The sequence below is a fragment of the Notothenia rossii genome (genome assembly GCF_949606895.1).
Source record: "Notothenia rossii genome assembly, chromosome: 6".
Taxonomy (NCBI): Eukaryota; Metazoa; Chordata; class Actinopteri; order Perciformes; family Nototheniidae; genus Notothenia; species Notothenia rossii.
Genome location: NC_136909.1, coordinates 34,196,533 through 34,211,295, shown reverse-complemented (window position 1 = coordinate 34,211,295; position 14,763 = coordinate 34,196,533). Strand labels below are relative to the sequence as shown.

The 14,763-nt window shown below is 39.4% G+C and overlaps 1 protein-coding gene across 2 annotated transcripts; it reads right to left on the bottom strand.

The window, feature by feature from the left end:
- Positions 1-8,074: 8,074 nt before the first annotated feature.
- prdm8b (PR domain containing 8b) lies at positions 8,075-14,027 on the bottom strand. 2 transcript variants are annotated; one of them, XM_079690683.1, is made up of 4 exons: positions 13,772-14,027; positions 10,961-11,185; positions 10,156-10,387; positions 8,075-9,976 (listed from the first exon to the last, which is right to left on the bottom strand). In XM_079690683.1, the coding sequence occupies exons 2-4, from the start codon at positions 11,177-11,179 to the stop codon at positions 8,730-8,732; spliced, it is 1,698 nt and encodes a 565-aa protein (XP_079546809.1). In that variant the 5' UTR covers positions 11,180-11,185; positions 13,772-14,027; the 3' UTR covers positions 8,075-8,729. The 2 variants fall into 2 exon arrangements, with proteins under 2 accessions (XP_079546809.1, XP_079546810.1); XM_079690684.1 differs by lacking the exon at positions 13,772-14,027 and adding an exon at positions 11,329-11,402.
- Positions 14,028-14,763: the final 736 nt, after the last annotated feature.

Sequence of the window (14,763 nt, the reverse complement as noted above, 5' to 3'; positions counted from 1 at the left end):
CTACACTAATAATACAAAGTTATTATTGCATTGTGTGCTGTGTGTACCTTATTTGTAACATCTTCAGACCTTTCCAACTCCTCAACAGTTGCCTGTCTTTGACTGTTGCAGGTGTAGGTTCAAATATCCAAAAATATATGTGTGGATAACAAAATACATCCGTCATGAACTAAGCTGGAAACTTATACTGGAAAGTATAATTTAATGTGTTAACACTCACTGTAAACTCCAAAGTTTTTTAACCCGCACCACAGTGGTTAAAGCATGTTATTGAATTATTTAGTTGAGTGTGTTATATTTGATGAAAAAAATACTAAGAGTACATGCAAAATAGGGGGAAAGTAGAAGGTCAATGATAGCAATATATAATATAAAATATCAAGAAGATACTGTAAGTGATCTCAACAATAAAACAGTTTAGTGCCGGATGTACAAAGATATTAATAGGAGGATGTGCAAAACAGAAAAACTAATAAACCTTTATTTAAACATTCCATTTCAAAGAGCTGTCTGACGCTCGGCGTAACCTTGGCACACTGCCACTCCAACATCCAATCACAGAGCTTGAAGATTAATCACGGGGTTTGTCAAGCAACGGGACTGTAGTCCCAAACGATAGTTGAGGATTATGGTTATTGTAGTGTCTTCAGCCATCCTAAACTCCTAAATGTTTTTTGGATTTCATATCGCATTAACACCATATCCCAACTTGCATTGCGGCTAAAACATCCAATACCGAGCTTCAACCATAGCTGACGATCTTGGGTAATCAGTACAGTGGCTGTGTATCGCAATGATGTTCGAAATGTCCCTTATAGAGAGGCGAAGTCCCTCCCCTTCCGGTGGAACTCATGGGACCTTATTTCGGAAAAAAATTGTATTGAAGTCAATGGAGAGAGAAAGATTATCTTTTGATCCCGTTTGAATTGTGCCACCAATTACACATATGATGTTTGTCAATCTTAAATAATAATTTCCATGTCAAAAAAGTCAGAGTTTGTGGTAAAACTGTTGAAATATAAGACTATGAAAAATACGCAACTAGAAACACTACAAATCCCAGAATTCCGGTCCCGACTAACTCCCCTTTTGTGTATGTACAGCTCTCAACATGCCAAGACTTGTAGTGATTTTCACCTCTTTTAATACTTTCCGCCTCATTCTGAAAGAAAGAAGTGAAATATGCCAACTTGACCGTCTTGGTGTGTGGTGCGAGACGAGAGATGTAGTTCATCGAGCGGTTTCACACAAAAAAAGTGTTACTTGACAGTTTTACGACACATCTTTTTTTTTTTGACTTGTAAAATTATCTTTTGAATTGACAAACATCATGTGTAATTCGTGGCAGAATTCAAACGGGATCGGAAGATATTCTTTCTCTCTCCATTGACTTCAATGCATAACTTTTCAGAAATAATGTGCCATGGAGCTCAACCGGCAGGGGAGGGACTTCGCCTCTCTATAGGCCTACGTCTGTTTCCGGTGACTTTATTTTGAAATTCAGTTCCTGATGGACGGCCAAAAAGCCAGAGATTATAGAATCAAACAAATAAATAAAAACAAGGATAATTGTGTGTTATTGTTGAGTAAATAACAGTGTATTATTTCGAAAAGAATAACAAATTAGAATAAAAAAAAGATTTAAAAAATACAGATTTCCCATTTAAAATCATGTTGGTGAACACGAATCAATAGATTAAATGTTGTGACTATAACACAAAATGCTGGGAGACTGGGTTGAATAGTGTTAGTATAATTGTTTGACCTCAATATGAAAATGACTCGAAAGAGATATACAAGTTTATTTTTAACCTTTGACATAATACGGTCTGTTTGTCTCAAAAGGTCTTACATTTAGCTCGTATCCAAAGCAACCTAACCATAAAGATACAAACTCAGCACAACAACAAACTTGCAGGTATATTCACTTCAATTAATTTTTTTATGGCCAAGGTGCAGTTCGAACAGGTGGGTTTTCAGTATGAAATAGAGGATGTGTAGACTGTCTGCTGTCCTGATCTCAACGGGGACCGCATTCCACCATTTTGGAGCCAGGAAATCGAACAGGCGTCTTGTTGAGGGGTACCATGGGTCCCACTCGCAGTGAGGGATTGCACACTGCCAGATTGCTCTTTGCCTACATGCAAGACTCTCCTACACTCTTTCTCGGACTGATCTCCCGTTGCCTGTTCTTGACCAACCTTTCTTGATGCAATCCCATTAAAAGCCTCGCCTTCTGTCCCTCGACCTTCTGTCTCCTCTTCCTTTTGGTTTTCTGTTTTCCCTCATTGCTGTTTTGCTTCCAGCTGCTGAGACATTACCTTCATCTGTCTTCCTGGTTCTTCAAGTGCTCAACTGGTTACAGATCCAGTTATCCAGTTATCCAGTTAGCGAAACATTGCAGACAACATTGGCGCATAAACTTGAATCAATTAAAAGAGCACTAGTCAGACCTCAAATTTGACTCTAGATAGACTCAGACATTTGTTTTGTTTGTTTTTCTATGGTAACAGGAGGAAGGTAAGCATAGGCTTTAGGGGTAGTTGAAAGAGTTTGCATTTATTTCATCATTTGTGAGCTGAACTCTCCCGTTGCACCTACATTTTCCCGCTGCACCTTGCCTAGAAACTCATCATGTGATCCTTAACACAGAACAATAATTCCAACTTTATGGTCTCAGTACACTAAACCAAGTTCTTATTAATCCAACCATGCAACAATTCTCAGCCTTTATTGTAAAAAACAGAGGGCACTGGTGCAGATCCAGCAATCGTTAGAGTGATTCTAAGAATTCGTGTGAGGTTTCTCTACCTGCTTGCTCACTTTCCTGCTCACTTGGCTGCGGATAGCAACGTCAGCTGAATGCCTAAAATGTAAAAATGTAGTGTGAGTGGGGCTGAGGGCCAACTGGAAGTGCCAGCTTAGCAGAGATATAAACTGTCCCACGCCGCCCCGCGCTGAGTGATGCAGTGACAAATGTCTCAGGGGGGAAGTTGGGGCACAAAAGGGACGATGACACAAGCCCCAAAGCACGAGGGCACTAAATATCACTGGAGTGTGTGTGCCTTGTCGATCACATGCCTTGGTGGTGAGATTGACCCGTTTGGGATTGCTGACATAGGAGGTGTGTGTTGATGTGACATGAGGTGTAACGTGCAAACATATGCACTGCTGCTGTAATCCATCATTATGAGCAACATGCCGCCGTGCTGTATCCACTCCTCTCTTTATGTGTTTCTATCTGCTAGCATGTCTCACTGCTGCTCAATGTGTTCCAGTTGTAAAAAATGTTTTGGTCCCGAGTGACACAGATCAATTTCAAGCGATAATTTCACAAAAAAATCAAAAGTAGCATATATTTCACCCACAGTGAGAGTTGCAATGTGGTAGCATCAACTATTTACAGAAGCATTTTTCCTGGCTGTAAATCACCATTTTCAAAAGTTTTCTTTTAAATAGGATAAAACCATTAACCAGATGATATCATACCACATAACAATACTTTTTTTTGTGAACAGTTATGTATAAAATGTTTGAATACATTTCTCGGACAGAAATCTGAACTGTGGAAACACTTTTTGTTTCACTTTGTTGGCAATTTACAGTGCAGTTTCTACAGAGGGATGAACATCTCTCATTAATAAATACATTTTTGCCGGTAATAACAATTAATATATAAATCAGGATGGGAATTATATGTGCAAACCCCTCTGTTTAAACCCTCAGAATATCAGAAAGATTGAAACTAGAATGTTTGGTGTATGTATGTTTTACTAAAGATACGATTTCTGGTTTAGAAAATAAGTACTAATCTTTTTTTTGTTTTTTTAAATATCTATGACATAGACATTAAAATAATAATAACATGTATAGAATTGTTGTTGACTGTTTTTCCTCATTGCTGTTTTGCATCCAGCTCCTGCAACATTGCCTTCATCTGGCTTCCTTCTGGTTCTTCGAGTTTCAGCTGTTCACAGATCCAGTAACTCCATTTTATAATAAGAAAAATTAAGAACTTCCTTTTTGTTATACTTATTTTGTTGAATTTGAGATAAATCAGCAAATAGACAAAGTTCTTGAATGTAAAACCTAAATTTGTGTTTGGAAAGGTTTTTTTTCCCCTAAGAAGACATCATTTATCATAGAAGCTAAGTAGCCCATTATCTCAATCTTGTGCCTATAACTATTGTTTGACTATTCCCAATGATACACTCAATGTTCATCTTCATGTTCAAATTCCTACAGTAGGTTCATGGTGTGGCCATCAGTTTAAATGATTTTAACTTTTTTTTAAACTGCATGATGTAGAATATCTCAGTCTGCAGGAAATATTTAGAGCACCAGTACAGCAACAGCAATATGTTTCATTTTCTTCTCAACTTTTGGAAAGGAATATTTTTAACTTGTTTAAAAACTATGCACGCTTCATACTAAATGTAATTCACCTTTGTTATATTTATTTGAAAGCAGAGATCTTTGTGGACATAATAGGAAGTTTTGACATTTTTTGGGAACTGAGAACTTAAAAAATCTAGTACAAATATGACTTTGACCTTTAACGGCCTGGTGACTTTAGGTATTGATGAACAGGATTGCAGTATTGTATTGGATTTAGCATTTGTTTTTTCATTTCGACTTGGTTGACATTATTCATGCCACCCATAACCAATATATTTAGGTAGGTTATGATGGACCACTTTGGGATTTATTGAGAATCACAAAAAACACAACAAGTTGGTTAGTTTCTATTTTTAGGACAGTCGTGAATAACTTCACAAGAGTGACTTAAACAAGCTGTTTTCCTCGCTAACGAGAAAGAAATAGAGCCTGAGATACAGTACATAAACAAGGATTATCAGATAGATTGCGATTTATATAAAGTTATTTATCCTTTATTAATGAAGGGGAACCTTACAATTCCTGAGTACCATTTTGAGGTTATTTAATTATGTGTTTGATTTGAACCAAAAATATATTCTATGTGATGCAATCAAAAGGTTTCTTATAAAGTAAAGTGATTCCAGTATGTTTTCACACCAGTTTAAAACTTTGAAGCGTAATTTCAAACGCAAATATTTAGGCCATATCCATGATTTATAAATATTTTCATGAAAATGTCGATTTCTGTCTCTGCTGCGGTTGAACATAATCTTAAATGTCTTAAAGATCAACATAATCAATGGCAATAGCTACATGATGATGATGAACATTTTGAATGCAGGACTTTTTACTTGTAACAGAGTATTCGTACACTCTGGTACTTCTACTTTTACTTAAGTACATGATCTGAGTACTTCTCCCCCCTCTGGTCCATGCCTTATTTAACAATAACATTTAAACAGTATAATTCATTTCAAAGTAAGAGCGTCAAGGTTAATTTAAATTGTCTTCACAGTTTTTCTCGATTGCTAACACATGTTTTTTTTTTAATTGCTCAGTTTCTCAGAACACTAAACACAATTCACAAAACCACACACCCAAAGTGCAAAACACCTCATTTCTCCTGCTAAATTAAGAACTGCACTCAAAACTACATAAACACTTACCAAATGCAAACTTTTGCACCAAATATAACACACTTCATTCATAATACTAGATTGTTTGACCACCCAACTACACACTGCTGAGCATAATCTAAAGCACTTTCATCTGTTATGGGCTATGCTCTGTACATAGAGGTTTCTGCAGAGTAAGATTGCTTGAGTATACAGAAATACAGTAAATGAAGAAATACAAATTAGTTGAGAAAAAAAATCACATTTTATTCAAAAATAACACTGTGATGCATCTCAGCACATAGTTACTCTGCTTCGGATCTCTCTGAGTGTGATGCATTGTTTGCCAAAACCCAGTTTGTAGCTGCTGCTTCCTGTGCCTCATTGAAATCCTTAGCCTTCCACCTGCACCTCTTTGTTTCTCTGTCCTTCAGATAAACAAAAAGATATAGTGGTAAGTTTACCACAGTCTAATGTGCAGGATTTGTGTACAGTTATAGTATGCAACATGCCAACAATTCAATTACAGTAATGAAGTAAATACGTTTTACACAACAGATATAAGCTCTTATATATCATGAATTATGCAGAGCTAAGAATTGGTAACTAACCTGTTTTCAAGTCTAAGTGTCCGGATTACAGAGGCAACAGTGAATCAGTTTAGATTAGGCTGAACCCTCTGAACGTCCTCTCCCTCCAGCTCTACCTCTACCTCTCATTCCTCCTCATCTCACTCTCAGCCCCCCTCTTCCTCCTCCTCTCACTCTCAGCCCAGCTCTTCCTCTTCCTCTTGCTCTTGCTTCCATGTTGGCTTCCATTGTTGCTGAAAGAAAGTACTCACCTGTGGTCTTTTTATAGTGCTAACATCTTGATTGATGAGCCAACAATTATGCTATCAGGTGTTTGGTCAGGTGGAACGTGTTTCTTGATCATTGGTCCATGTGTGAGGCATTTTGAATATAAGTGTTTTAAACCTGCTAAAACGTGACTTTATGTCAGATTCCTGTGTCTTACGTGGAGAAACGTGTGCAGTGGTTTGCAGAAAGTGCCATGTTGATTTGTAAATTGTGTGAAAAGCTGAAAACGTGTTTAGAGTTTTGGAGATTTGAGCCGATGTTTTGCTCTTTGAGTGTCAGTTAAAATAATTGTGCTTTATGTATAATTTGAGTGTGTTAGCAATCGAGAAAAACTGTAAGAAGAGGCCAAATGATAGAATACAGTATTTCTAACTAACCAACTGATATCCGTGTAGTTAACATGGTGACCACTGGATGGCGCTGTTGAGCTATTTTACACATCTCGTTTCTGCTCTCCGGTGGTATTGTTTATTTTCTCTTTGCTATTTTTCTTCAAAATCATTTATATTAGCGAGAATGATTGTTTTTGGTCCAGACATCGTCAAGTGTTTATTTGACATTATTATATAACAGGTCTCTGTCTTATTTGACGTGAAATATTATACATTTAAAGGTCAAATACGGCTGGTAGGTTATTGATATTTATATATTTGATCACACCTCTATTTTTACATTACATGTCACTTGTTAGACGCTTTTATCCAAAGCGACTTACATACTCAATACTGTGGACAATCCCCACAGGAGCAATTTGGGGTGAAATGTCTTGCCCAGGGACACAACGACATGCAGACTGCAGTGGGGTTTGAACCTGTGACCCCCTGATCCGAACACGTGAAAAAAGCATTTGTTATTTTTTGGAAAATGAAACTGTATGTATATATTTATTTATTTTAAATCCTGGCCTCTGTGTGCATCTTCCGGTCTGCAATGCTATTTCTGCAAGGGTAATCGATTGCAATATAATGCTAAAGCCATCAATACATCCCAACTACAGAATGTTTTTATTGTGTAAAGTAAACTGGCTTGTAATGCACTCTGTTCAAAAGACAAACATTTCCCGTTTATTTTTCTTCTTTGTCATATAGAAACTGCACACCGTGGCGATATAGCTAAACCTCTTTCGTCATATAAAATGTTTTAATGTGAAATCTTTTCATTTTTGTACTTTCCCCTATTCGAGACCTCGGCTCTCAGGGGAACACATCATAGGGATTCATGGATCCACGTGTATTGAAGGCGTATGTAATAATAATAATAATATGAATAATAATGATAATAATATGAATAATATGAAGAATAATATGAATAATAATATGAAGCAGTTAAGGAAACATAATGTAGTATTATAATTATTATGGCGATAAGTTGATAAAATGGTCCAGCTATTGTTTTGTAGTTTAAATAGAGATGTACATAAACATTAACCATATTTAGCATTAATTCAGGTAGCACTAGTTTTCATTATTTTTATTTGGACTGTGCAAACAGAGTGGTATATGCCTAATATTGAAGGTTGGCAATAATGAAATGCAATATATTTCAACATTTAAAAAATTACTTTAAATTAGGTGAAATTTGGGCTTTGTGCATATTTTAGATATATATAACACTGTTATGTCACTTTTGCTTTAAAAATGCAAAATGAGAAACCAGAGTTGTCAATAGTCAAGAGATCATATTCATCAGTTGCAGTTTAAAATAAACAATCCAAGGTCATAGTTGAAAATAAAGCTATTTTATTGTCAATGCATTCAACGTGATTAGATAAACTATCAAGTAGTAAATTCCCGTAAAAGGAAGAAACACTGAAACTATTCCCCACTGACACAAAATATTACACTTTGTATTTCAAATAAAACCAGTTATTTACATGTTCATGTATAGACTGCATCTTAAATCAATATTATTTAATATTACATGCACTCTGAAATATAGTCTGACATAATATCCCAATTTGTGTCCACATTCTTCGTAGACATGAAAAAACGTGCTGCTCTGTAAACCATGACATGTGACTACGTTTGTGTTTCGTCTCTTCTTCTATATTTGCATTATATGATATAAAATACAACTTACTGTACATTTACACATATTTAAATCTTCCCTTATTCCCAAACGTTCAAGTGCTTCACAAATAGTTCACTTTTCGAAGTCAAATGCATTTGCATACACCCAAAACATGACATTTTGTACATGGGAGGAAAAGTAAACAGACCGAACAGGAATTAGAAGATCATAGTCCAAAGTGAAAACGAGTGCAAGGGGTGTTTTTGTTTTTTTATCAGGGTTTTCTCCAGTCGGAGTCCTTAAATCCAGGCAGGGTCACAGTCCCTCCTTGTTAGAAAAAAGTCCCTCCCTTTCTAGTCTTTAAAAGTCAGTTATGGGAGGTCATGTGACGTGACAGGTGATGCCGTTCCCGGAAGGACTCATTGCAAATGGGGCACTTGAGTTTCTCCTCGCGTCGACGCTTGACCATAGGCTCCATGGCGAATTCCTTTTTGTGGTGGGATCGCATGTGGTAAACCAAGTCCGAGGTCATACGGAAGGACGCATTGCACTTGGCGCACCAGTTCTGCGCCGGCAGGCAGAGGGAGGTGAAGGAAGGCGGCAGGAGGGTGAGAGCCGAGGGCATCTGGAGCTGAATAGCCCCGGAGTTCTTGGGCCAGAAGGTGGTGGCGTAGACAAAGGGGTTCTGCTTGGCCATGCTTGGCACGGGGCAGTTGGCGCCCAGTTCTGCGCTCCGTAACTTGGCGGCAAGGTGGTCTGCCTGGTAGAGTCTGCTGGAGGAGATGGTGTCGCCCACCGCTGGGTGGCAGTCCAGCAGTTTAGTCGGCATAACCAGCGGCGAGATCTGGGAGAAGCGAGACGGCTGGCTGAAGGCGCTCTTCCTCTCGCCACCACTTCCTCCTTGCTGGGTAACAGAGGTAAAAGCGCTGCCCATGTGTGAGGTTTGGGGCGGCTGGGTCTCGGACAGCACCTGCCTGATGTTGAGGTGCTTCTCTGATGGATTGCTGCTAGGACGACTACCATCTTTGTTTTCAGAGTTGGAGCTCTGGAGGTTTTTGTTGCCGCTGTGGTGTTTGAGGTTCTGTGGAGATTTCTTGACCTCAGTGAAGGCGCTGCGCTTGCCCTGACCGAGTTCAGTGGAACCAGGCGGGGAGTAGGACTTGCGGTTCTCCTCCAGGCCGTACGCCCCTCTGTAGTTTTGTGCAGATGTGGCAAGCTCATCTTTAGACTTGGACTGTAGAAGGCTGGGCCCTCGGCTCTCCCTGTCATCTATTTCCGAGAACTTCCTCTTCCCCGAGCTCTCGCTGCAGATCTCGGCCTCCTTGTCGCTCGGAGGGCTGGTCCGGTTGTTCTCCAGATCCCTGGCCAGGTTATGAAAGTCTGTGGAGGGTTTGCTGCTGTCCTGGGGGCTGCTGAAGCCCTCGGAACGGCCCAGCTTTGGGCTGGTCCTGGTCGGAGATGTGTTTGGTCGCTCCGTGCTCTCTTTGCTTGGCTCCTCTTCGGCCCCCGTAATGCTCTGCAATCTTTTGGTGCAACGGAACCGGAGATGGGCCAAGAACGGGAACTCAAACTGGAATCTCTGGCTGCAGTCCGGGCATGAATAGTGCGAGGAACCTGCAAAGAAAAGATTTGGAAATGAGTTCTGACGAAAAGCGATCATCCTGAAGCTATCTTGCAAAGGTGTTTTGTGTTGTTAGATTGCACAAAAGAAAGACCATAGAGAACCAAAGATTTCATTGTGTTGGTTGAAACAGTGATCATGGATGTTGATGATATGGTATCAGTTTTCTCACCTTTGCTCTTGGCAGGGACACTGCTGGGGCTGAGCAGCAGCAGGTCGATGAGGTCTTTTCCGTACCAGACCAGCAGCTCCTCGTCCTTCTCAATCCGGCGGAGCGAGCGGTACAGGAGCTGGCCGTTCTTCACGTAGGCCTCCAGGTTCTGCTCCTCTTTGTCCCTGGCCGACTGGACCAGCCGAAGCCACATCAAGCCCTCCGAGGTGCTGTTGGCCGCCGATGTGTCCACCTTTACAACAAATACAAACACGTTGAGTTATTACTTCAGCTCAAATTAATTATCTGGCAAATATTTTATCCTAAAAATCTTATATCAACTTGTATCTTTGTTTATTTAAATAAATATAATGATTTAAACCGCTTTAGTAGTGTGACAGATTTCATTATTATTGACAATTATTTAAATGAATGGCTTTTCATTAAATAAAATTATCTCCAATGCTTTGGCAGATTATGTCCTTATGTATTAAGAAAAAAGGGAACAGTTCCCTGACTCAATCTTATTTTAAGTTAGACTGTAAAGATCTACCAACATGACTTTTGAGCATTGCTGCTCAGGCATGGGGATTTTCCTCAAAATGTCAGCTTATTGCTTCATATGATATGTGTAATATAACATTTGTAATAAATATTGGCTTAATTTGGAGCTGCACAGCAAGATATGCAATAAAGACATTTTGACAGGCCTGATTAATTAATAACTGGTAAAGAAAATAGGGAGCTTATCGATAAAAATAGACATACTAGGGCTTGCATTAAATTGCAATTAGTATGCACAAAACAGCAATAAAGATTCACTCACCCTGAAGATATAAGGTGCTGTGCGTTTGTCGGTGGATTTCAGAGCTATAAAGGCGATGCTGTCATACAACGACGTGTGACTCAACACACAAGGCCCGAAAATGGCGTTTTCTGGGATGTCACATGTGGTGAAGACGCTGGTAAAAATGTCGGTCAGACACTGCTGGACCGCTTTGGCGTCCCCGTCCCACACCAACTTCTGAGAGCTGGACTCCTCCATTTCACACTGCGGAGACAAGAGGCAGCAGAGGTCAGACATCAGGTAGGAAATAAATACTACGAGCAGTCGGTAAAAATGTTTCATGAGAATAAAACATTTAGGCTTTTTTTTCTTCGATTTAATTTTAACTTAAACCTGTGTAAACTAACAGTTTAGTGGGTTAACTTCCGCTGTCCCTGCTGATAGGGAATAAATCTCTTCCTGGACAGATTGGCTAAACCAGCTGTCAGGGCGTCGTTTGGGGGACTGTTCCTTTTTTTTTTGTTGGCCAGGCTTTCTAATTAATTCAAACCCCGTAAAACGGTCATGATGGCATCATGTCCAGCATCCTGATTATGTGGTTTCCCAATGTTGTCAATTATAAAAGAAAAAATGTGCCTCGCCTGAAAAGGATAATTTCAAATCACATGTGAGCAGTTTAATTATTATTATTATTATTATTATTATTATTATTATTATTATTATTATTATTATTATTATTATTATTATTATTATTATTATTATTATTACTGTTACGATAATTAGTCTTATAATAATAATAATAATAATAATTACAATTAGTAGGTTAACATTTGTCTTTGGTTATACCATATAGCCTACTTGAAACAAATGTTAAAAACTATAACTTTTTAGGAAAACTGTTGTCAACCACAGTATTTGCATCATATGTCTTCATTCATATAATATAAAATGAAATTATAAGCATTAGGATTTTCATTATTTTTATATAATTAGAAGGTCTCTACCGGCTCCAATCACGTTTCACTTAGCTGTATTATTATGATGGCGACATTAAAAACGCAAAAATCCTATAGCCTGCTATTCTTAAATAAATCGTGAAGTCTCAGGAGTGATTGACAATTCCTTATTTGTGATGTTTTCATTATCATGTATTCTTTATTATTCCTCTAATAGTAAGGCTGTAGCTTTGCCAGGACATGTTTATTTGTCAAAAAATCCTAACAAGCAACAGAATCCCAAAAGGATAGTTTTTTCTTGTTTAAAAAATAATTACTGTAAAGAACCCTCTCAGTGGGAACTGCTGAGGTCCGTGCATGTCCAATGGAGAGAGCATGTCCAATGGGTTTCAAGTGGACTGTCAAAGTCAGTGATTTCATGTCAGCCAACCTTTCTCTGCTTTCTACAAGCGGCAGCGTATGCCGCCTCATTACCATAATCCAGCACGTTCCCCTCTGAGACTGTAATTAAAGCAGCACGACCAGTTAATTATTTCTTTTCTCCCGTCCTAACCTTTGAATGTGTGTTTAGACGGCTACGGCTCTCCTCGCTCTGCGGTTAGATACAGAACACACTGTGTGCGCAGACCTGCACCTGATACGCGCGTAAATTACCCTCAGTTAAAAAAAATTACATTTACAAAATAATACCGTCAAAAAAGCTTTGTTGTAATCACGAAAAAACAAACTATGTCCTAAGCAGGAAATTGTTGAAATAATTATATTTCTATTTCTACTGTAGGGGAAATTATTGCGGCACAACCTTTTTTAAAAATTATTATTATTATTATTATTATTATTATTATTATTATTATATACGAATTAATAACTATTTACTGTTGCTTTTGAGGCTTATGGTGCCAGTTTTATTTATCTTTTTTATTAGCCTAGTATTACTATTGTAATGTTTAATTCTACTATTATCAGTTTATAACACGTTATCAATCACTGCCCGCACTCAAACAACTTCCAGTGTGACACATCTCGTGCAATATAAAGCAACGTTCTTTCATTAGGGAAAGAAATAAGAAAGAATAAATAATAAATACAATAAAAACAATTGGACCAAAAGTTTACTCTGCGCAAAATCAAGATGCAACCTGACATTGGCACATAGAGAATCAATGTAATAATACATAGCCTGATAACAATAATAACAATGTTGGCCAGTGTGGAATAATGAGCTGTCTCCTGTCCATCCCAAAAATCCACTGTTTTTTGATTACATGCGGAGAAAGAAAATCTAGCTAGTTTCTGCTTCTTCCTCTGGTTTTTATTTACTTTTTTTTGCATGGATCTGATTAAATAGCCCTGGATTTTTCCTAAAAAAGCGCTTTTTAATACCGCTCATTAGGAGCATTATATACCGTAAGAGGCTCAGCAACAGAAGGGTTCTCTGTAGAAAATGTCCCGCAAGTGCAAGGGACAGCCTTTCCAAAGTGCGCTGCCAGCTAAACGATTTAGTTTCAGGTTCCACACTGACCACACAGAACCCCTATGTTCAGATGCGAAGAAACAGTCGCTTCAGAAGGAAGAAGACAACATTTACGAATGATGTGTTAAGGTAAAAGACATAAAGAGCATTTCCACATCCAGAAAGTGGAGGAAAGCAGCCTTCCACCGGGGTGGGGTGGAGTAGAGATGGGGGGGGGGGGATTGGGGGGGTGTTTAACCCATCTGCTAAAGCCGTGCCAGGCTGAAAACTGTCCTAAATCAGCGCAGTGACTGAATTACGGTGCTGACACATCTGCCTTCCTTTTCTGCGCCGCTTTCAGGGTGTGTGGCTGATGTCCCCGTGTCCCTCTCTAAACTCACCCAACAGCACACACAGCTTCTTTGCATTGCACAAACCTACCTTTTGGTCGATGAGGAGGAACAATAATCCACAATCGAATTGCGAGCGGTGCTCCGAATCAAAACCCGTTTCCGGGAAGAAGAAGAAAAAAAGCCCCGAAATCAAGCGAAGGGGGGATGCGGTGACGGAGATGGAGGTGATGGAGATGGTGATGCGCTCCCAGTCTGCTCCGTAGTGTCAGTACATTTCCCCCCCGGTGTGGTGAAAGTGACAGTGCTGCTGCAGAGACTCGCAGACACTGGGAGTGAACGGGAGGGGTAGAGAGAGCAGGGCAGATAAAGGGAGGCAGAGAGAGAGAGAGAGAGAGAGAGAGAGAGAGAGAGAGAGAGAGAGAGAGAGAGAGAGAGAGAGAGAGAGAGAGAGAGAGAGAGAGAGAGAGAGAGAGAGAGAGAGGCGTGCAGATGGGGCCCGACGCACTGGCTGACTGGCACACCGACACACACTTTTTGTTTGCGGCACATAATCTACCCAATGAGGCGTGTCACTCTCCGTCTCCTCCCTTTAACTCTTCACTGACCGACTGTCATTTGATGCGATTTATGGACGAACAGAGGGATGGAGACCCCCCCCCCCCCCGTCCTCCCGTCCTCCCGTACCCCCACCTCCCATTATTATTGTAATTCTAATCACAATAGTTGGTGGTCACATTACAATAAAGGGGCATTTAAGGAATCAAATGTTGGAAATGTAAGCTTGAGAAAAAAATGGTAACATTTATATTATCATTACTATTTTTAATATTATTTAATGTTTTGATTTATTTATATTTTTGAAGATTATTTATCTTCACATTAACCCCCCCCCCGGTACACACTCACTCACAATGTATTTAAATGTATGCTAATCAAACGGACTGCCTTTGTGTCTTCATCTCGCATCGTAAGTACTTTTGGGGGACTTCCAGTGCACGCAGCACCGGGGCACCATTAGCCTCCACGCGGCCAGAGCGGCTCTGCAGCCTGGGCTGTGTCACCGCGGAGCGCCGCTGCTGT

What these genes read in the sequence shown, in the direction of transcription:
- prdm8b (XM_079690683.1), bottom strand. Translation starts at nt 11,179, where the DNA reads ATGGAGGAGTCCAGCTCTCAGAAGTTGGTGTGGGACGGGGACGCCAAA. An exon ending in CAGCACCTTATATCTTCAGG is followed by an intron (nt 10,388 to 10,960) that starts GTGAGTGAATCT and finishes TTTGTTGTAAAG; the next exon opens with GTGGACACATCGGCGGCCAA. An exon ending in TGTCCCTGCCAAGAGCAAAG is followed by an intron (nt 9,977 to 10,155) that starts GTGAGAAAACTG and finishes TTTTCTTTGCAG; the next exon opens with GTTCCTCGCACTATTCATGC.